The 23,523-nt window shown below is 44.3% G+C and overlaps 1 protein-coding gene across 2 annotated transcripts in view; it reads left to right on the forward strand.

The window, feature by feature from the left end:
• LOC132399952 (deoxynucleoside triphosphate triphosphohydrolase SAMHD1-like) overlaps positions 1 to 23,523 on the forward strand; it is a 64,418-nt gene that overhangs the window by 22,370 nt on the left and 18,525 nt on the right. For both annotated transcript variants that reach the window (XM_059980925.1, XM_059980924.1), the window contains 7 exons: positions 1,847 to 1,962; positions 3,996 to 4,066; positions 6,915 to 7,088; positions 9,500 to 9,600; positions 13,943 to 14,051; positions 15,398 to 15,489; positions 18,114 to 18,229. In XM_059980925.1, coding sequence (XP_059836908.1) covers positions 1,847 to 1,962; positions 3,996 to 4,066; positions 6,915 to 7,088; positions 9,500 to 9,600; positions 13,943 to 14,051; positions 15,398 to 15,489; positions 18,114 to 18,229 — 779 coding nt within the window. The remainder of the gene's footprint in view (positions 1 to 1,846; positions 1,963 to 3,995; positions 4,067 to 6,914; positions 7,089 to 9,499; positions 9,601 to 13,942; positions 14,052 to 15,397; positions 15,490 to 18,113; positions 18,230 to 23,523) is intronic.

The raw sequence follows: 23,523 nt of genomic DNA on the forward strand, positions 1-23,523 counted from the left end.
ATGAGGCCTTTAGAGCTTTGCTGTCGTTTCTGTAGCCCTCTGTTTTTATAGGATGGGGTTGCTCGCTCATTTCCAACCCTCCTCCTTTCGCAGGCAAGCACAACATTTATGTCTGACCCTAAATCACCCGAAGTAGTAGCTCTGACCATGCTCTTAAATTGCTGTGTTACTTCCATTGACGAGAGTCACAGAGACACACTGCTACCAGGAAGGAAGTTCCAGAATTCAGAGCTTGTGATGATGAATGGCTGGTGACAGGTTTCCCCAGTTGGGAAGGGGTGTGATTTAGAGATACCACTGTTTGTAGGTATCAGTGGCCATGGTAGAAGTGATGGTCAGAGCAGGGGTTCCTAAACTACCATTAACTGAGGGGTCTGTGGACCCCAGGTTGAGAACCCCTGGGTTAGTTGCTGTCAGACTGACCTGGGCAAGTGGGCTGCTGTTGGTGGATTTCAGATTCAGTTTATTGTCATTTATAAACCACAAATACAATGCAGTTAAAAAATGAGACAACATTCTCCGGAATGATATCACGAAAAAGCACAAAACAGACCACACAAGAAAAACCACATAACGTTTGGTAATCCCCAATCCAGAGTCCGGAGAGGCTGCTGCGTATCGATATCGCGCTACCGTCTTAGCACGTTCCCCGGAAAGGAGCTACAAACCCAACAGAAAAACCTAAAGCTACAAGACCTACACAAAACCACATAGTTACATATAGTTATAGTTTCAACAGTGCAGACAATACCATAATTGATAAAAGACTAACTGACAAAGACCACATAATTATAACACATAGTTTCAACGGTGTAAAGCAATACCGCAATCTGATAAAGAGCAGTCCATGGCACGGTTTTAAAGAAAGTCTCAAAGTCCCGACAGCCCATCATCTCACGCAGACGGTAGAAGGAAGAAAAACTCTTCCTGCCATGAACCTCCGGTGCTGCAGCTTGCCGATACAGCACTTTGGGAGCTCCAACCACAGCCAACTCTGAGTCCGTCCGAAAACTTCGAGCCTCCGACATCGAGCACCGAGCACCGAGCACCATCTCTGCCGAGCGCTTCGACCGCAGCACTGGCCGCCAGGCAAAGCCGAGGATTCAGGGCCTTCCTCCCGGAGATTTTTCCAATCGCACAGTAGCAGCAGCAGCGAAACAGGCATTTCAAAAGTTTCACCAGATGTTGCTCCGTGCTTCTCATGTCCGCCTCCATCAAATCAGGATTGTACACGGCATCCTACATGACAGATTACAGATATTCATTCCAAAGCGGCCGCTGCATGCTGCGTCACGCCGCCATCTTGCCTGTTACTAGGTACTTGTATTTAAGATATCATCATTGTGAAGAACTTTGTGTTGATGAACTTCCGCGGTCTGTGACTGGGCAGCTGTGTTCATTTAGATTAATTGTGGGTTTTAGAACTGAGCTGAAGGGGAATTTCTTTTGCCAGAGAGTGGTGACTCTGTGGAATTCATTGCCACCAGTGGTTGTGAAGTCCAGGTCATTCAGTATATCTAAAGCGGAGGTTGATAGTTTCTTGATTAGGAAGGGTGTCAACGGTTATGGGGAGAAGGCTGAGATTGGGGTTGAGCGGGAAAGTAAATCATCCATGATCAAATGGCGGAGCAGACTCGATGGGCCGAATACTTTATTCTGATCCTATGTCTTAAAACAGGGATTCTCAACCTGGGGTCCACAAACCTCTTGGTTAATGGTAGGGGGCCATTGCATAAAAAAAAAGGTTGGAAACCCAGTCTTAAGGTCTTCTTGGGATAATCAGTATTTGAAGGCAGATGATGAAATAAAGATTGTTTTTACTTATTACTGTCTCTTTGCCCTGCAGTGTGGCACATCTGGCAGGAGAACTGGTGAAAGCCCTGTCTGGCCGCCAACCGGAACTTCGGATTAACCATCGGGACATCCTGTGTGTTCAGATCGCTGGACTCTGCCACGATCTAGGTGAGCGTGTGCAGCTCTATCACGGTAGAACTGCCTCACGGGTCAAGGCACCACACAGGCGATGGAGGGTTTGGTTTGGTGAGGCCTCATTGTATTTTTGTAAAGTGTAGGTTATTCACACATGGCCTCGAAGCAAAGGGGCATGGCAGTTTTCTATCCAAAGGGCTTAGTCTTTGATGGCATGGCCTAAGGAATGCATTTTGAGAACCTCTGATTTTGTTTCCTAGTCATTGGCATGTATAGCAGAGAAGGTAGAATTGGCATGATGCTCTTCAAAGTTCAAAGATGGACAAACAGGCAATGTATAAAAGACAGCTGATTGTGCAAGTACAAAAATGAACAAAAAACAAAGTAGTAACTCATGTAATAGATATTGAAAATCTGAGTTGAAGAGTCTTGAAAGTGAGTGCATGGGTTCGCTGTCAAAAATCTCATGACAGTGGCTGGAGGCAGTTGTATATGAAGGTTATGCACTTGGTGAGGTGTGGTAAATATGGTGGCATCCACAGTGAAGCAGGAGGAACTATTGCCTTTGGGAAGGAGGAGCAGGGCAGTTGAATTGGACTGCTATGTGCTCCTATTAAGCATGGGACTAAAGCATGACAGCACAGAAACAGCCCCTTCCATGCTGAACTGTTAATCTGTCCAGTCCCCCTGACACACACCTGGCCCATGGACCCTCTTACCCCTCCCATCCATGTACTTATCCAAGCTACTCTTAAATTTTGCTGTTGAACCCACGTGCACCATTTCCGCTGGCAACTCGTTCCTCACTCACAACACACTCTGAGTGAAGAATTTCTTCCTCAGGTTCTCCTTAAACATTTCACCTTTTACCCTTGACCCATGACCTCTCATTCTAGTCTCACCCAATCTCAGTGGAAAAAGCCTGCTTGTCTTTACACAGTCTATCTATGCCTCTCATAATTTTGTAGGTGTCTTATCAAGTCTCCCCTCACTCTCCTGTGCTCCTGGGAATACAGTCCTAAACTATTCAACCTTTCCCTCTAACCCAGGTATTCAAGTCATGGCAACATCCTTGTAAATTTTCTCTGAACATTTTCAATCTTATTGATATATTTCCTGTAAGTAGGTGACCAGAACTGCACAATGCTCCAAATTAGGCTTCGCCAACTTCATCATAACATCTTAATAAATATTTAGTATTTTGATTTGTGAAAGCTAATGTGCCAAAAGCTCTGTTTATGATCTTACCTACTTGTGATGCTACTTTCAAGGATTCCATATCCTGTATTCAGATCTGTCTGTTCCATTGCAATTCTTGGTGCCTTACCACTTGCTGTGTAAGTCCTACCCTTGTTTGACCTCCCAAGTGTAACACCTCATACTTTTGACATTAAGTTCCATCTGATGTTTTCCAGTCCAGTTTTCCAGCTGATCCAGATCCCACTGCAAGCTTTGTTAGCCTTCCTTGCCGTCCACCACACCCCCACAATCTTGGTGTCATCTGCAAAATTTGCTGATCCAGTTTACCACATTATCATCCAGATGGTTGACATACATGGCGAACATCAGTGGACTCAAGACAGATCTCTGCAGCACACCACTGGTCACAGGCCTCCAGTCAGGGAGGTAACCATCTACTATCACTCTCTGGCTTCTCCCGCAATGCCAATATTGAATCCGTTTTACTACTTCATCCTGAATATCAAGCGATTGAACCTTCTGACCAACCTCCCATGCAGGATCTTGTCAAAGGCCTTGCTAAAGTCCATGTCAGCAACATCCACTGTCTTGCCTTCATCAGCTTTCCTGGTAACCTACTCAAAAAGATTGGTTAGACATGACCAACCACACACACAGCCATGCTGACTATCCCTAATCAGTCCCTGTCTATTCAAACACTTACGTACCCAGTCCCTTTGAGCAGTTTTACAGGGACAGGTCACGTTTCTTGAGGCAGTGAGCTGGACTGGCATTCCTGTATACTGCTTTTGGAGAAGACCTCTTGTTGATACAACTTTAGACTGAGGCCAGTGTCTTTCCATTGTGACTCATGTTTTGTTTCACAGGTCACGGGCCATTTTCACACATGTTTGACGGAAAATTTATCCCCCAGACGCGGAAAGGCTTGAAATGGAAGGTAATGTTCTCCGAAGACTCTGAGTAAGGGCTTGTGTTCGCAGAGCCAGGGTAGTAGACTGAGTGCCAGGGTCCATCAGTGGGGACATGTTTTTGAGGAAATTCATTTTGGTGTGAAGCTGTAGATTTCCAGTAAAGAGAATGCCACTATGATTCTTTGCCATTTCTGGAATTGTTGAAGAATTAATTTTCTTCCTATCTGTCTCGTGTGAATAGAATGTATTTGATGAAGACACTTAGTTTAGAAAAAATAGAATTAAGCATTTATGAAGTTCAGTTAATCATGAAGGCTTAAATAAAATCTTGCGCCTCTACCACATCTTGGAATCCATATGTAGAACTGGAAATGATCTTGGGATCTCCATGGCTCCATCTGTGAGCTTCAGTTTCAATGATCATTAGATGTACATGGTGAGCTGAAATGCCTAATTCTGCTCCTAAGTGTACTTTGCAATTCCATCATGGCCAATTTATTTTCCTTCTCAACCCCATTCTGCTTTCTTCCTGTAACCTTTAACATCCTTACTAGTCAAGAACCTTCCAACTTCTGCTTTAAATGTATCCAGTGGCTTGGCCTCCTCAGCTGGCTGTGGCAATGAATTTCACAGATTCGCCATCCTGTGGCTTAAAAAAATTCCTCCTTATCTCTGAGCTAGAGGGGCAAACTTCTATTTTGAGGCTGTCTCCTCTGATCCTAGCTCACCCACAAAGGGGATATCTTCCCCATATCCATGCCATACAGGTCTTACACTATTTGTTAGGTTTCAGTGATCCTTAACCCCACATTCTTCCTTATCTCCAGCAAGTACAAGCCCAGAGCCATCAAACACCTGTGCATTAACTCTATCATTCTTGTAAACCTCCTTTGGGTGCTCTCTAATGCCAGCACATCTTTTCTTAAACACAGCAGCCAAAGCTGCTTACAGAGCTCCAGATGTTCTCTGACAGTGTCTTGTATAGCTTCAGCATTACATCCTTGGTTTGTACTCTAGTCCTCACGAAATGAATGCTAACATTGTATTTGCTTTCCTTACCACTGACTCAAGTTAACCTTTAGGGAATCCTGTAAATTCCTTTGTACATCTCATTTCTGAATTTGCTCCCCATTTAGTGAGTACATGCTTACTGCCTGTTACGCCACTGGTGTTTGGCATAGCAATGAAGGTCCTCTGTCTATCCACACATAGATATAGGAGCATTGCTGTGTTTGTAGCAGTTTTTATTTTAACCAGTCAGTGTTGTTAGCACTGAACTGAAACGCAGAACCTGGAGAATCGGTGGACTACTACCCTTTATACCCTTTGTGGTCTGACCTCGACCCTTTGTTTGGTATTGGTGATCCTACCAAGAGCCAAAGCATAAGGCCCTGACTCCAGCCAATGTAGCTGTCTGGGTCAGTGAGGCACACAAGCTTCAAACTCTTAAGACAAAGTTGAGGTCCTCTTGAAGGATTTAGAAAACAGTCTACAACTTTATTCCTTCTTCCATGCACTTTCCTACACTGTATTCCATCTGCTACTTCTTTACCCATTCTCCTATAATGTCTGAGCCTTTCTGAAGACTCCCTGCTTCCTCAACACAATTTGCCCCTCCATGTACCTTTATGGTTGGATAATGTCTCCTTAAATTCCCCTCTTTGACCGTAGTTTTCCTGCTTCCGTTGCTGTGTAAAACCATATTTCTTTCTCAGCTGTTTCCATTTCCCCTCTGGTTAAATTCCATTCCACGAGGAAAGCCTTGACTTAGTCCTTCAAATACCTCAGACCAAGCTAGTGAAAAGGCCAGACTTTGAGCGTGAACTACGGATTTCAGATAAAGCTGGTTATCTGAGAATTTTTCAATCTGAGATTCACTACAGGGGGTAAACTAAGGCTACATCCACACTAGACCGGATAATTTTGTAAATGCTGGTTTCACGTAAAAACGACAGGCGTCCACACTAGGTGTTTTTAAAAATACCTCTGTCCACATTAAAACAGATATTACTTGGGCGAATCTCCTCCTACTGGGCATGCGCAGAACACTTAGAAAACAAGTGAAGAAGAAATGGCATACTTGGTGCGTGATTGTCCAGTTACAGACTAGAAAAACTTAAAAGGAAATTATAGCCAAACGAAAGAGTTGGTGTGCATTTGTCCAGAAACATTTCCTGCAGCCATAGTCTTTTCACCAATGAAAGGGACGACAGCTACAACTAAATGCAATAAGGCTTGTTACTGGGCAAAAGTGAAATTTGCTGTTACCTCATTTGTTTGCCGTTACTTTTGCCATGTCTTTCTGTATTATTCTGCTGTATTTAACGTGCAATAAAACAAGTTACTGGGCAAAAGTGACAATTGCATCTATTGAATGTCTGCACAAGCAATACATTAATAAAGCACCTTGTTAAATGTATAAAACATGTCTTCATCAGTGTTATCTTGTATTTCCATACAATGTGACATTAGGCTGTTACACATCTTTTGTCAGATATTATTGTGGTGTTGGAGGTTGCATTCAAGAAAACAATGAAATGCCCCACTGCTGCCAATATTTGTTCCGGCATGTCAAGACAGCGATTTTAAAAATAGCCGGTTACCCCATACACACTATGCCGGATATTAAGCTTTTTCAGATTTATTCACTCTGGAGAGTGTTTATGAAAATCTCTGTTTTTGGGGGAGGAAAATGCCGTTTCAGTGTGGATGAGGGGTCAAAACGAAGAGAAAGAGCTTTGGTTATGGATTTATCTGGTCTAGTGTGGATGTAGCCTAAGCATTTGTTCCCGGACAATGAAATGTTAATTTTATTTGTTATTCATTTGTGTAGAATGATGACTCACTCTCTCCTCTGATTTGTTATTTGTGCAGCACGAGGATGCTTCGATAGCTATGTTCCAGCACTTGATCTCCTCCAATAAGTTGGAAGGGGTACTACAGAGCTATGGCCTGGTGCTGCCAGAAGATGTGGAGTTTATAAAGGAACAGATCCGAGGCCCAGCGACATTGATTCATGGAGAGGGTAATCCTCTGAAAGGGTCGGTGGTAAGTGCCAATGTTGAACCAAGGAGCAGGGAGAAAGAAACCAGGGTCTGTACCGTGGAACAGGATGAGATGTGCTCACACTCAGGGGAGCCCTGTAACCGACAGCCTTAATGAAGAGGACTGCTCAGTAATATTCTCACAGAGGGCCATATTGTGGACCTACAGATCTTTCTATGCTGGTCTGTATGACAGAAAGGTCACAAACAGCACAGCCCAAAGAAGTCAGACATATCAAATAACCACATGGGGCAGAATGGCTACAGGTCAGTGAAAGGAGGGGCAGTGGACATTTTTGATTGCGTGTGCTCATATTTGGTGATTAACTTCTTAAAAAAAAGAATAATTCTCTCCTGTGCCGTGGTAATTTTGAGCAGAGATATCCAAGACACTAGTATCAGTAGTACTAAACAGCAGATTTTTTCAGAACTGTTGATTTCTTAGATTATTTTTGTTTCTAATAGACTGCTTGAAACTGAACACAAATATAATTTCAGACTACTCGTATCCCCGTTTTGATGATTTTCGTTTGACTTCCAAGTCTGAGGCTTCAAACTTAAGTTTCCAACAACAATCAGCCGGAATTGATGGAATCCGGTTGCCCTGATACTGTTTCTCCATGACCGCAATATTCTGGTGAAATCTTTCACCGTGCTTGTCACTGACAGCGTCAGGATTTGCACGGAAGCAGTCTAACTGGGAATGCAGAAAATGAGTCTTTAGTGATATGGTTTTGCATGCCTGAAGCAAGTTGTCAACCAGCTGCACGTGGTTTGGTTTGCCAAGACAATTTTCAACAATGTCCTTGAATGCCTGCCATGTGATTTTTCTCCTGTGTCACTAAAACTACTTTGAATTGCCTGTCATTGGTAACCTGTTTGATCTGTGGACCAACAAAAAATGCTTTCCTTAGTCTTGGCATTAGTTATTCTGACTGGAATTATGAATTGAAATAACAAATGTAGGCAATTTCACAAAAATGGTGTGTGATAGGAAATTTCATGGCCATTTTCATGATCAGTGGCCTGAAATCTATAAAGTACACCAAAAAGTATTCAGGAAGCAAAATCTTTATTTTCCAGTGTAACTATGGACATTTTTAAGGAAAACAGATGAGCCCTGTTGCTTATTTATATTCATTGTTTTGCTATTAATAAAAATGTAACAGCTAGATTGAAATAAATGAATTAGAAAATTTGTTCAAAAATTATTAATAATTATATTTTTTGCAAGACAATTGGAACAATTACATTCCTATATAGTATTGTTATTGTAACTATTTACTATCCAAATAGTGATATGTACACCAGATCTGCGAGGATCTCAAAACGTTTCGTCCCATGTCAGTTGTTCTCGCAACCATCTAGTTGGCGCCAAGCAGGGGTGAGACATTTACTGTGAAAACATCCCACTGCTCTCAGGTTGTGACGAGTCCTTCAGTAACAATAATCATTTTGTATCTTTACATTATGGGTGTGGTTTAAAGAATCAAGGGACATCACTGCATGCTAAGAGCCAATAAAACTTTTGTGCGTGCCATCTTGGAAGCATGCCACAGGTTCACCATCCTGGCCATCGTGTCAACCTGTGATACAGTACCAGGCTCTTTGGCACATCGTGCCTTACAGGCCATCACATAACCATCATCCTCAATTCCTTTTACCAGAACGTCCGTGGCCTTCTGTGTTTTCGTTGATTCAGATGCTTGTCTATAGCTGTTTCTTAAATGTGATGAGAGTACCTACCTCCACCGCCCGTTATGGTTGTGTGTTCCAAGTTCCAGCAGTCCTCTGGGTGAAGAAATTCTTCCTCAAGTCATATCCAAACTTCTTCATCCTCACCTAAAACCTAAGTCCTCTGGCCATGATACAAGCACCATGGGGAAGAGTTTTGTACTGAGGAGGTAAGAGGAGCTGAGCAGCACGCACAAAATGCTGGAGGAACTCAGTAGGTCAGGCAGGGGAGAAAGTAGTTGATGTTTTGGGCTGAGACTGTTCATCAGGATTGAAAGGAAAGGGGCAGAAGCCAGAAGGAGAGGGTGGGGGGGGGGGGATAAGGGAAGGAGTAGAAGCTGGTAGGAGAGACTAGGTGAGGGGTAAGTTGGGTGGGTAGGAGAGGGGGATGAAGTGAGAAGCTAGGAGGTGGTATGTGGAAAAATGTAAAGGGCAGGAGAAGGGGAATCTTATAGGAGAGGAGAGGACCATGGTTAAAGGGAAGGAGAAGAACTGGTGGAAGGTGATGGGTTCTGTTGGGCAAGGTGCTACATCTCATCCTAGGCCAGCATGGTATGGTTTGCTCACTGGTGTTACTCTCCATCTGCGTTGTGGAGAGAGAGGGAGAGCCTGAGTGGTGATTCCATCTTCACTCTCCTGTGCACTGCTCCTGTCACTAACTCTACCATCTCGTCTCCCCAGTGGCCGTACAAAGGCCGTCCTCAAGAGAAAGGCTTTCTGTATGAAATCGTTGCCAACAAACGAACCGGGATTGATGTCGATAAGTGGGATTACCTGGCCAGGTAAGTCAGCCTCCCTCTGGTCTTCATCAGCTGGCTATGAGTGTTCCTTCAGCTGTGTCTTCCTTCCAGTGCTGCTCGGGGGGGGTTTAAACTAGATGTGCAGGGGGCAGGGATCCAGATCCAGAGGGTTGGTCAGAAGGAGCATGGGGTTAAATGTGTAGAAGGTTTGGGTGATCTTGAGAAGGTCATCAAAATTCAAGGTGCAATTAGCCCGATGGAAGTTCAAGGAGCTGGGTTAGGTACAATAGACAGTGTTTTAAGCAAAGAGAGGAGGTTTGGGCTAAGAATTCTATACTTGAATGCGCGTAGTGTCAGAAATAAGACAGATGAGCTTGAAGCTTAGAAGAAAATGGGGAACTACGATATTGTTGGGATAACAGAGACATGGCTGCAAGGGGATCAGGCCTGGGAATTGAGTGTACCAGGGTATACGTGCTATCGTAGAGACAGAAATATGGGAAGAGGGGGTCGGGTGTCCCTGTTGGTGAGGAATGAGATTCAGTCCTTAGCAAGAGGTGACTTGGGAACAGGGGAAGTAGAGTCTGTGTGGATTGAGCTGAGGAACAGTAAGGGGAAAAAGACCCTAATGGGTGTTGTGTACAGGCCCCCAAACAGTAGCGTGGATATTGGGTACAAGTTGATTAGGGAGTTAACATTGGCATGTGCTAAAGGTAATGCAGTCATTATGGGAGATTTCAACATGCAGGTGAACTAGGAGAATCAGGTAGGTGCTGGACCCCAGGATAGGGAGTTTGTGGAGTGTCTAAGGGATGTATTTTTGGAACAGCTTGTGCTTGAGCCAACCAGGAACAAGGCTATTTTGGACTTGGTGATGTGTAATGAACAGGAATTGATAAGTGATCTTGAAGTAAAGGAGCCATTAGGAAGTAGTGATCATAAAATAATAAGTTTTTATCTACAATTTGAGAGGGATAAGGGCAGATCAGAGGTGTCAGTGTTGCAATTAAATAAAGGAGACTACGGAGCCATGAGGGAAGAGCTGGCCAAAGTTAAATGGGCGGATGCCCTGGCAGGAAAGACAGTGGATCAGCAGTGGCAGATATTCTTGGGCATAATACAAAAGATGCAAAAGCAGTTCATTCCAATGAGAAGGAAGGATTCAAAGAGGGGGAAGGGGCCACAGTGGTTGACAAAGGAAGTCAGAGATTGTATAGCATTAAAGAAAAAGAAGTATGACAGGGCTAAGATGAGTGGGAATATAGATGATTGGGAAAGTTTTCAGGAACAGCAGATCTTAACTAAAAAAGCAATACGGAGAGAAAAAAATCAGGTATGAGCTCAGTCTAGCCAGGAATATAAAAGGGGATAGCAAAAGCTTTTTTAGCTATGTGAAGAGAAAGAAGATAGTTAAGAACAACGTTGGCCCCTTGAAGAATGAATTGGGAGAAATTGTTATGGGAAACAGGGAAATGGCAACAGAATTTAATGCGTACTTTAGATCTGTCTTCACCAGGGAGGACACAAGCAATCTCCCAGATGTATGGATGGGCCAGGGTCATAAGATATCAGAGGAATTGAGACAGATTGACATTAGGAAAGAAACTGTGATGAGTAGACTGGTAGGACTGAAGGCTAATAAATCCCCGGGTCCAGATGGTCTGCATCCGAGGGTTCTAAAAGAGGTGGCTCAGGAAATTGCGGATGCATTGGTAATCATTTTCCAATGTTCCTTAGATTCAGGATCAGTTCCTGAAGATTGGAGAGTGGCTAATGTTGTCCCACTTTTCAAGAAGGGAGGGAAGGAGAAAACGGAGAACTATCGCCCTGTTAGCCTAATGTCAGTCGTGGGGAAGATGCTTGAGTCCATTATTAAGGACGAAATAGTGGCACATCTTGATGGCAGTAATAGGATTAGGCTGAGCCAGCATGGATTTACCAAGGGCAAATCATGCTTGACTAATCTGTTGGAGTTTTTTGAGGGTGTAACAAGGATGTTAGACGAGGGTAAGCCAGTGGATGTTGTATACCTAGATTTTCAGAAGGCATTCGATAAGGTGCCACATAGGAGATTGGTGAGTAAAATCAGAGCTCATGGCATTGGGGGCAGGGTTTCAACATGGATAGAAAACTGGTTGGCAGATAGAAAGCAAAGGGTAGCAGTGAATGGGTGTTTCTCGGACTGGCTGGAGGTGACTAGTGGGGTACCACAGGACTCTGTATTGGGACCACAGCTCTTTACGATTTATGTCAACGATTTAGATGAGGGCATTGAAAACTATATCAGCAAGTTTGCTGACGATACTAAACTGGGTGGCAGTGTGACATGCGAAGAGGACGTTAGGAGAATACAGGGTGACTTGGATAGACTGGGTGAGTGGGCAGATACTTGGCAGATGTCATTCAATGTGAATAAATGTGAAGTTATCCACTTTGGAAGCAGGAACAAGAGGGCAGAGTATTGTCTGAACGGTGTAGAGTTAGGTAAGGGAGAAATGCAAAGAGACCTAGGAGTCCTAGTTCATCAGTCAATGAAGGTGAATGAGCAAGTGCAACAGGCAGTGAAGAGGGCAAATGGAATGTTGGCCTTTATTACAAGGGGAATTGAGTACAAGAGCAAGGATGTCCTTTTGCATTTGTACAGGGCCCTGGTGAGACCACACCTGGAATATCGTGTACAGTTTTGGTCTCCAGGTTTAAGGAAGGACATTCTGGCAATTGAGGAAGTGCAGCGTAGATTCACTAGGTTGATTCCTGGGATGGCAGGGCTGTCTTACGCAGATTGGGCTTGTACACGCTGGAATTGAGGAAATTGAGAGGGGATCTGATTGAAACGTTTAAGATAATTAAAGGATTTGATAGGATTGAGGCAGGAAATATGTTCCAGATGTTGGGAGAGTCCAGTACCAGAGGGCATGGATTGAGAATAAGAGGTCAGTTATTTAAAACAGAGTTGAGGAAGAGCTTCTTCTCCCAGAGAGTTGTGGAGGTGTGGAATGCACTGCCTCGGAAGACGGTGGAGGCCAATTCTCTGGATGCTTTCAAGAAGGAGCTGGATAGATATCTGATGGATAGGGGAATCAAGGGATATGGGGACAAGGCAGGGACTGGGTATTGATAGTGAATGATCAGCCATGATCTCAGAATGGCGGTGCAGACTCGAGGGGCCGAATGGTCTACTTCTGCACCTATTGTCTATTGTCTTTCCTCAGTGTACACTTACCTGGAAATTGGAATGGTCACAGTAAGCTAATCCTTGCAAGCTCGACTGTTTCTGACTGGATGCACTCATATTTGAGCAGCAAACCCAGGTTCTTGTGATGTGTGTTGCTCCTGAAGGCATGACTGCTCATTGAGGTGCAGCTCCTTTGGCTCTGGGTGGGCTCCTGTGTCTCTCCTGAACTTGTTCTTTTTTCTTCTCTCAGGATGGGCTCCATTGTCCGTCCTCGACCTCGGCCGACCCGTGAACGTTGGGAATCAGAATCACTTTATTACCAGAATATGAAACATAGCAGAATTGATTGTGGTTGCAAGTGATACAGTTAGCCAGGCAAGAGGGGCCTTAGAAGAGCATAGCCCCTGTTTGCACTTCATGGAGTTGAAGCCATTTGCCTCCCCCCCCCTCCCCTTTTGTGTTTAGGAATTGCATAAATCGACAGCTTTTTCCAACTTAAAGTTGTCAATTTATGCAATTCCTCAGCACAAAAGGTTCCACAGATGCTGGAAATCCAGAGCAACACACACAAAGTGCTGGAGGAACTCAGCAGCTCAGGCAGCATCTATGGAGAGGAGCAAACAGTCAATGTGTGTGCCATGTCATATGATGTAGGTGATCATGGACTTTCCATGATCATGATTGTTCTTGGCAAATTTTTCTCCAGAAGTGGTTTGCCATTGCCGCCTTCTGGGCAACGTCTTTACCAGACGGGTGACCCCAGCTATTATCAATACTCTTCAGAGATTGTCTGCCTAGTGTCAGTGGTTGCATAACCAGGACTTGTGATATACACCAGCTGCTCGTATGACCATTCCCCCCACCTGCTCCCATGGCTTCGTGTGATCCTGATCAGTGGGGCGAAGCAGGTGCTACAACTTGGCCAAGGGTGATCCGCAGGCTAGCGGAGGGAAGGAGCATCTTACACCTCCTTTGATAGAGATGCATCTCCACCATGCTACCCTTTAAAAGGATCATCCCTGAACTGACAGGAGGCTATAATAAAATTAACCCATTGTTGGTTGGAAGTGAAATTTAAGACGCAGCTTTTTTCTTCACTGCTGATATAGTGATCTCAGCAGCCAGTGTGAATGTTCGTCAGTACGTGTGGCTGCTTTAGCCCTGATGTAATGGATGGTGCCATTGATGTATCTTGTCTTGTTTCTGAAGGGACTGTCACCACCTGGGAATCCGAAACAACTTTGACTTTGAACGCTTCCTCAAGTTTGCTCGAGTTTGTGAAGTTGGCAAAAAGAACCTCATATGCACCCGAGATAAGGTGATGGATGCGATGAGTTTCTTGTGTGTTTTCTGGAGCCTTGGTTCCAGCAGCCTGCTCTAATAGTTTAGAAGAGACTCAGCTAGGTTCTCGGATAGGAAAGGTTCAGAGAGATATGGGCTGAGTACAGGCAAATGGTCAGTGGGATCAGATAATTGAGGCACCTTTGTCAGCCTGTGGGAGATGAGCTGAGGGTTCTGTACAACACTGCGTTCTGCTGATATCAAGTAACTCGGTAAAGGAGCTCTCCCCTCCATGTGCCCTTGCTTTATAGAGTCATAGAAAAGAGCGGCACAGAAATAGGCCTTTCAGCCCGTCTAGTCCATGTTGAAACCATTCAAGTTGCCTACTCCCATTGACCTGTACTGGGACCATAGACCTCCATAACTCTACTATCCATGTACCTATCCAAACTTCGCTTAAACTTTGAAATTGAGCTCGCATATACCACTTGTGCTGGCATCTTGTTCCACATTCTCACCAGCCTCTTGAGTGAAGAAATTTTCCCTCATGTTGCCCTTCAATTTTTCAGCTTTTTCCCTTAATCCATGACCTCCAGTTGTAGTCCTACCCAACCTCAGTAGGATAAACCTGCTTGGATTTACCCAATCTATACCCGTTGTAATTTTGTATATCTCTTTCAAATCTTCTGTAAATTTTTTCTGTACTCATTCAACCTTATTCACATCTTTCCTGTAGGTAGGTGACCACAACTGCACACAATACTCCAAATCAGACCTCACCAGTGACTTGTAGAACTTCAACATAGCATCCCATCTCCTGTATTCAGTACTTTGATTTATGAAGGCCAGTGTTTTAAAAGCTTACTTTATGACCTTATCTACCTTTACTGCCTCTTTCAACAAATTATGGACCTGTATTCCCAGTTCCCTTTGTTCTACCACACTCCTCAGTGCCCTACCGTCCACTGTGTAAGGCCTACCCTGGTTGGTCCTACCAAAGTACAACACCTTGCACTTATTTGCGTTAAATTCCACCTGCCATTTTTCTTGCTGCTCCAGATCCCACTGCAAGCTCTGATGGTCTTCCTCACTGTCCACTACACCCCCCAGTCTTGGTGTCATGATTTGTTTACCAGCAAATGGAGGTGAGCACACTGACACGAGTAAATTGATCGAACATTGGTATTAGCATCATTCTGATGAACTAACTTGCATCCACGATGTCACTGTCTTGACATCAGCAAATTATTCGTAACTTGATACTCTTCAGTGTCCACAGTGTCATAGTGACAGAATTGGTCACTGCTGGGATCCTTTCCTGACATACACACAATGATAAGGGTGAAATGACCTCTCCCTCTCCTTTTCCATCTTTCCCTGCAGGAGGTTGGCGATCTGTACAACATGTTTCACACACGCAACTCCTTGCATCGCAGGGCCTATCAGCACAGAGTGGGCAACATCGTTGGTTGTATGTGAGTATTCTTGCGTTGGCAGGTGGGGTGTACTTCCCCTTTCTATTCCCTCACTGTCCAGCCTAAGCCTCAAAGGTTATTATAGAGCAGGGGTTCCCATCTTTTCTATGCCATGCACCCTGACCATTAACCAAGGGATCCATGGACCCTAGGTTGAGAACCCCCATTATAAGTGTCATTGTGTACAGAAACAGGCCCTTTGGCCAAACTTCTCCATGCCACCCTGATCCTCTTCCTAGTCCCATCTACCTGCTTCCAGATAATACTGAATCCACCACCCTCTGAGTGAAGAAATTTCCCCTCTGGTTCCCCTGAAATATTTCACCTTCATCCTAAACCTTTGACCTCTAGTTCAGTTCCTATCCAACCCGAAAAGAAAAAGCCTGTATGCTTTCACCCTTTTTTCACCCTCAAAGTCCTCTTTCAGATTTCCCCTCATTCTCCTGAGCTCCGGGGAATAAAGGTCCCAAGTTATTCAACCTTTCCCGAACACATTTATTAATTTATTTGTTTGCTTGGTGAGATACAGCATGGAATCGGCCCTTCATGCTATGCCGCCCCCAATTTAGTCCTAGCCTAATCACGGGACAATTCACAATGACCAATTAACCTGCCAATCAGTATGTCTTTGGACCGTGGGAAGAAACCGGAGCACCTGGAGGAAACTTTCACGTACACCGAAAGAATGTACAAATTCCGTACAGGCAAAAGCGGAGGTTGAATCTGGGTCACTGGTATTGGCTTGTGTGAATTATGTCCTAAGGCACAATGAATCATTGGGGTCAACATTTGGCAAAGAATTGGCAATTGCTTCTTGAACAAAAATTCCAGTCTCTCCCTTTTTTACAAACCTTATAAGGACACCAGAAGATTGCCTGGGATGGAGAGTGGCCCACACCATTGAAAGGACATGTTTCTCCTTTCTCTTTGCACTGTTCATTTATTTTGTAATTTATAGCAATTTTACATCTTTTCACTGTACTGCTGCCACAAAACAACAGACTGCACATTATGTAAGACACTAATAATAAACCTGATAGAGCAGCATCAATCATTAAAGACCCTCACAGGACATACCCTCTTCTCACTACCTTAATCCATGACCCTAAAGTCTCACTCTCAATGTTTTAGGAGCAGCTTCTTCCCCTCCGTCATCGGATTTCTGAACGGTCCATGAATGTTACAGCACAATTGTAGTATTTTTTTGCACTATTTCTTATTGCAATGTGGAAGTTGCAGCAAGGCAAGGGTTACGGTAAAGTCCAGACAAGTAAAGAAAGTGTGATTGAGGAACGAGGGTGAGTTTTCTGAGTTCAGTTAATCAAGATCCAAGATTCAAAAACTTTATTGTCATTCTAACCGTACATCAGCTCTGCAGGGCAGAATGAGACAGCGTTTCCCAGGAGCAGTGCAATCATAACATAATAAACGCAACACTAAATAATAAACATAACAATAAATAGTAAAACACAACAGCCACATGTCAGTTAAAAACAAGTTGTAAGTGTCCAGTGCAAGTTATAAGTGTCCAAAGCAGAGTCAGGTAGAGCAGTTGTTTAGCAGTCTGACTGCCCATGGGAGGAAGCTGTTTAGTAGCCTTGTGGTTTTAGTTTTGATGCTCCTGTAATGTTTACCTGATGGCAGAAGAATAAACATTTCATGGAGAGGATATGAAGGGTCTTTAATGATGTACCGTGTCTTCTGGAGGCATCGACTCTGAAAGAGGTCTTGGACAGAAGGTAGGGAGACCCCAATAACCTTCTCTGCTCCCTTAACCACCCTCTGCACGGCCTTTTTGTCGGCAGCACTGCAGCTGGAGTACTAGGTTGTTATGCAAAAGGTCAGCACAGTCTCAACCACGCCTCTGTAGAATGTAGTTAAGATATTAGTGGGGAGTGATGCTGTTTAAGCTTCCTCAGAAAGTGCAGTCTCTGCTGGGCTCGTTTCACAATCCCAGTGGTGTTCCTGGACCAGGTGAGAATGTCCAAGATCTGCACCCCAAGGAACTTGATGTTTTCCACTCTCTCCACTGTGGAGCTGCTGATGCTGAGGGGTGTGTGCTCAGGCTGAGACTGTCTAAAATCGACGATCATCTCCTTGGTTTTGGTGACGTTAAGCATCAAGTTGTTGTCACTGCACCAGCTCTCTAGGTGTTTGAAAAGACATGATGGTATTGGGGAGGGTGTGCAGGGAATTCACCAGGCTATCGCCCAGTATGGAGTGCTCCATTTATGAGGAGAAAATGGATAAGCCTGGATTTGTTTACCTTGAGGAGGCAGAAGGCAGTGTCCATTCAGAGGCATAAAAAATTATGAGGGCTTGGATCTTCCATCATAGCAAAATGGAGGGCAAAGTTTTAGGGTCAGTGATAAGCGATTTAGTTGAGATCTGAGAAGCAATTTTAATTTGTCTAGAGAGTGATGGGAGTCTGGAACACGTAAAGGGGGTTGTGGAGGCCGGTACTGTCACGACATTTACGAAATATCTGGACAAAAACTTGAATCGCTGTGGTGTGCAAGGCTGTGGTAAATTCTGCAATCGGACAGGTACGTGGTGGTTAGCAGGAACTTGGGTGGGTTGAAGGGCCTTTATGAATCCAACCCAGTCTCTGTCTAATCCACCAGGATCACGGAGGCAATGGTGTTGGCCGATCCACACATCCTGATCAGCGGCTCGGATGGGAGGCAGTATAGAATGTCAACAGCCATTGATGACATGGAGGCTTACACCAAACTCACAGGTGAGTACTCCTGTCCTTAAGTTTGGCCTAAATTTACTCTTCAAATGCTGGATGTCCACTGCATAGGATGAGGCCATTCAGCCCACTAAACTGTATAATCTTCCTAGTTCCTGGCCTCGCTAGCACCTGGCTCAGGATTGCTATCCATGTCACATTCTCCTGGCCGCATCTAGGAAGGTAATACAGTTTAATACGGGGCTAAGGAGTTGATGGAGGAGGGAGGGCATACAACTTTCATTGGGCTCTGTTCCAGGGATGGTGGGAACTGTACAGGATGGACGGCTTGTACCTGAGCTGGAGGGGAACTAATACCCCAGCAGGAAGGTCTGTTAATGCTGCACAGTTATAGAGTTGCAGGGAGATGGGAACCAGAATGCCTGAACAGTGGAGAGGTTGTGGAGCCAGATGTTGGTAAGACCTCACAGACCAAGTTAGGAATCAAAAGGTTGAGCATGGTGCATGTAGTGTCCTGAGCTGTGTATATTTCAATGTAACATTGAGAATCATAGGAAAGGCAGATAAAAGTGCGGAAGATGAGGTGGCTGGTTTACAAACAGAGGCAATGTGGAATGGCTGTTGATAGGGAAAAATTACAGTCAACAAGATGAGTTGCAACATAAAAGGCGGAAAAATGGAAAAGGGTGGATACAGGACTGAAGGCTTTATATTTGAATGTGCACACTATATGGAATAAGAGAGAAAGAGAGCTGAATGTCCAAGGATACACATTGTTTCGAAAGGACAGGCAGGAAGGCAGAGGGGGCGGTGTTGCTCTGACATAAATGAAAAATGAAATCAAATGGTAAAATCTAAAAAAATGAAATCAAATCATTATAGTATTGGGAACTGTATGGTCATGCACTTTTGTAGAAGGAATAAAAGAGCTGACTCTTTCTAAATGGAGAGAAAATGCAAAGTGTGAATCGCAAGGTGATTTGGGAGTCCTTGTGCAGGATTCCCTAAGGGTTAATGTGCAAATAGAGTCTGAGGTGGGGAAGGCAAATGCAATGTTAGCAATCATTTGCAGAGGACTGGAAAATGAAAGCAATTGAGACTTTATAAGGCACTGGTGAGGCCTCGCTTATTGTGAGCAGTTTTGGGCCCCTAATCTTGGAAAGGATGTACTGAAACTGGAGGGGTCAAAGGAGATTCATGAAAATGATTCCAGGATTGAATGGCTTGTCATATGAAGGCCTTGATAGAGTGGATGTGGAGAGGATATTTCCAATGGTGGGGAAGTCTAAGACCAGAGGGCACAGCCTCAGAATAGAGGGGTGTCCTTTTAGAACAGAGGTGAGGAGAAATTTCTTTAGCCAGAGAGCAGTCAATCTGTCGAATTCTTTACCACAGGCAGCTGTAGAGGCCAAGTCCTTATGTATATTTAAGGCAGAGGTTGATAGATTCTTGATTGGTCAGGGCATGAAGGAATACGGGGAGAAGGCTGGAGATTGGGGCTGAGAGGAAAATTGGGTCAACTGTGAAGAAATGGTGGAGCAGACTCGATGGGCCAAATGGCCTGATTCTGTTCCTTTATCTTTTCATCTTATTGTCTTGTAACTGTGCTATCTCTCTGTCAAGAGCCCACCAATAAATCCCAGTGTCCTGGTCTTTCCCTGTCGTCCTTCACCTTCATTTACTAATCCAAATCCCTTCTAGTGAATTTTTTTTTCCTGGGCATTCTCTCTTTTCCCCTCTGCTATCCGACAGAAGATCCAAAAGCCTGAAAGTATGTTGCCACCAACATCAAGGATAGTTTCTAACCAGCTGTTAAAAAACAATCAAAAAGTTCCCCAGTGCAGCGTGAATTGTTCACTAGCGTGAATTTTCTCTGTAGGTGTTACTTTATTCTGCAGATATTGTTTTGCCTTGTTCTACCTTAATGCACTGTACGAATAGCATACAAGAAAGATCTGAGGTGAAAGAGACACTGTTGTGCCTTTTTCACCACACAGCTGGTGTGTACAGACCACGTGAGGTCCTTGGTGATGTGGATGCCGAGGAACTTGAAGCTGTTTACCCTCTCAACCCCTGATCCATTGATGTCCATAGAGGTTAACCCGTCTCCATTTCTCCTGTAATCCACAACCAGCTCCTTTGCTTTTGCGACATTGAGGGAGAGGTTGTTTTCTTGACACCACTGTGTCAAAGAGATGACTTCTTCCATGTAGGCCACCTGTTTATTGTTTGAGATGAGGCCAATTAATAGACAATAGGTGCAGAAGTAGACCATTCGGTCCTTCGAGCCTGCACTGCCATTTTGAGATCATGGCTGATCATCTACTATCAATACCCGATTCCTGCCTTGTTCCCATATCCCTTGATTCCCCTATCCATAAGATACCTATCTAGCTGCTTCTTGAAAGCATCCAGAGAATTGGCCTCCACTGCCTTCCGAGGCAGTGCATTCCACACTCCCACAACTCTCTGGGAGAAGAAGTTTTTCCTTAACTCTGTCCTATATGACCTACCCCTTATTCTCAAACCATGCCCTCTGTACTGGACTCTCCCAGCATCTGGAACATATTTCCTGCCTCTATCTTGTCCAATCCCTTAATAATCTTATATGTTGCAATCAGATCCCCTCTCAATCTCCTTAATTCCAGCGTGTACAAGCCCAGTCTCTCTAACCTCTCTGCGTAAGACAGTCCGGACATCCCAGGAGTTAACCTTGTGTTGTTGGCAAATTTAGTTAGCAGATTGGAGCTGTGGCTGGCGACACAGGGAGTAAAGGAGGGGACTCAGTACACAGCTCTGAGGGGCTCCTCTATTGAGAGTCAGAAGGTTGGAGGTGAGGGAGCCCACTCTTACCACCTGTTGGCGATCTGATGGCAGTCCAAGACCAGCTACACAAGGCAGGGTCAAGGCCGAGGTCTCTGAGCTTCTTATCATGCCTGGATGGGGCTATGCTCTACCATAAGCATCCTTCTTCTCCAGATGTGTAAGCACGATATGTAGAGCAGTGCCTATTGTGTCATCTGTCGATCAGTTGTGTCGATAGGCGAATTGGAGGGGGTCCAGTGTGTGTGTTAACAAGCTGCAGATGTAGTTCCCGACCAGGCTGTCAAGGCATTTGCTTATTATTGAGGTGAGTGCAACAGGACGCCAGTTGTTCAGGCATGTTACCTTAGTCTGTCTTGGTACAGGGACAAAGGTGGATAATTTGAAGCAGGAGGGCTCTCTACACTGGGAGAGGGAGAGATTAAAAATGTCTGTGAACATCCGAGTACTCGCCCTGGGTTGCTGTCCAGTCCCGCAGCCTTCGTTGGAAACGTCTGCGTACCTCAGCCTCAGAGGTAACCAGGTTGCAGGTTGTAGCGCTGGCTTTCCTCGGAGGCTCAATTAGTGACATCAAACCGAGCATAAAAGCGATTGAGCTCATCTGGGAGAGAGGCCGTGATGTTGGCGGCACCACAACGTTTGGCTTCGAAGTCCGCGATGGTACGCAATCCTCGCCACAAGTCACTGGTGCTATTTGTAGTGCATCTTGGCTCAATCTTGTCCCTGTATTATTGTTTTGCAGCCTTGATGGCTTTGCACAGATTGTAGCTGCTTTTCCTGAGCTCCTGCTGATTGTGGTCAGCATGAGTTCTGTGTCGCATGTTAAGTGCTGCTTGTGTGGAACTAGGGTTTCTGATTTGGGAAGAGCCTGACCGACTTCTGGGGGCCACGTCGTCAATGCACTTCCGGGTGAAGCACGTGACTCCATCCGTGAACTCGGAGACATCCTTATCACGGAAGACATTCCAGCTGACATCACGAAGCAGTCCTACAGCATGGAGACCGATTGGCTGGACCAATACTCAAATATACTTTTATTAACACTGTCTAGAACAGAAAAAGGAAGAATAATAACAGACATGAAAAATTTACACAATGGTCAGATAAAACTTTTGAGGTTACGTTTTTGTTAACAAAAACAGGATTCAGCACTCCATATGAGCATAGGCAATTCTGATAAAGTATGCATCACTAAACTTGAAAGAAAGCACAACCCAGAAGAATAAAGGAATTATCACTATTGAAGAAAAGGTTAACCAATGGAGGAGCATGAAGCTCCATGGAAGACGTCCCCATGATCCGAGCAGACTGGATGACAACAAGGACGTGTTGAATGCCTGGCTTAGAGTTGGAGACTTTTCCCGGAAACAGAGACAGTACAGGACCAGGTGGTTAACACAAAAAAAAAATCAAAATTACATAATAAAACACCAACAAATTCAAGACAATAAATCCAGTAAATGCCAGGAGAAACCAGAAACAATCCAACACATTCCAGGACCCTGCAGCAATCTGATTACTGACACAGGTACAGTCAAGTGGCAACATCATTCACCAAAGTCTTTCTTTAAAGTACAAACTCATAAAAGACACCATACCTTACTATAAATGCAAGCCTGATCCAGTTTAAAAAGTGAGAGTCCTACGAATTATATTATGACCAATCCATTAATAGAGATTGGACAATCTATAATGACCATCTGGATATAATATTACAGGATTAACAAGCAAGAACAACTTAATAGATATAATCATTCCACACACACATAACATACAGAAATTGATACGTGAACAACACCAGAAATATGCTGAATTAAAAGAGGAAATTGAAAGACTATGGACCATGACCAGGGTAATATCTACAGCTGGTATCATCCCAAAGTCACTACACAATGGCATTAAGTAATTAGATCTCAACAATGTTTATATAAATCTCCAGAAAGCCACAATACTAAACACCACTAGAATAGTTTGAAAATTCCTAGCAATTGAGAACCAAGTATGGTTGGCCATGCCCTTATCTTAGGTTTTATCAGCTTGACCTGAGAAAAAATAAAAACAATAATAACGATGTTAATAAATAAATAAGCAATAAATATCGAGAACCTGAGATGGAGTCCTTGAAAGTGAGTCCAGTTCAAGAGCCTGATTGCTGAGGGATGGTGACTGTTCCTGAGCCTGACGGTGCGAGGTCTGAGGTTTCTGTACCCTTTTCCTGATGGATGCTGCTTTCCTGTGACACACTCTGTGTGGATGTGCTCAGTGGAGGAGAGGGCTTTGTCTGTGATGGACTGGGCTGTGTCCACTCCTTTTTTCATTCAAGGACAATGGTGTTCCATGTACCACCAGTCACTATACTCTCTACCACACATCTATGGAACCTTGTCATAGTTTTAGATGACATGCAGATTCTACAGAAACTCCTAAGGAAGTAAAGATACTGTCGTGCTTTCTTCATAATGGCAGTTATGTGCTAGGTGCAGGATAAATCCTTTGAAAAGGTAACACCGGGGAAT

The sequence above is a fragment of the Hypanus sabinus genome, chromosome 9 (genome assembly GCF_030144855.1).
Source record: "Hypanus sabinus isolate sHypSab1 chromosome 9, sHypSab1.hap1, whole genome shotgun sequence".
NCBI classification, from domain to species: Eukaryota; Metazoa; Chordata; class Chondrichthyes; order Myliobatiformes; family Dasyatidae; genus Hypanus; species Hypanus sabinus.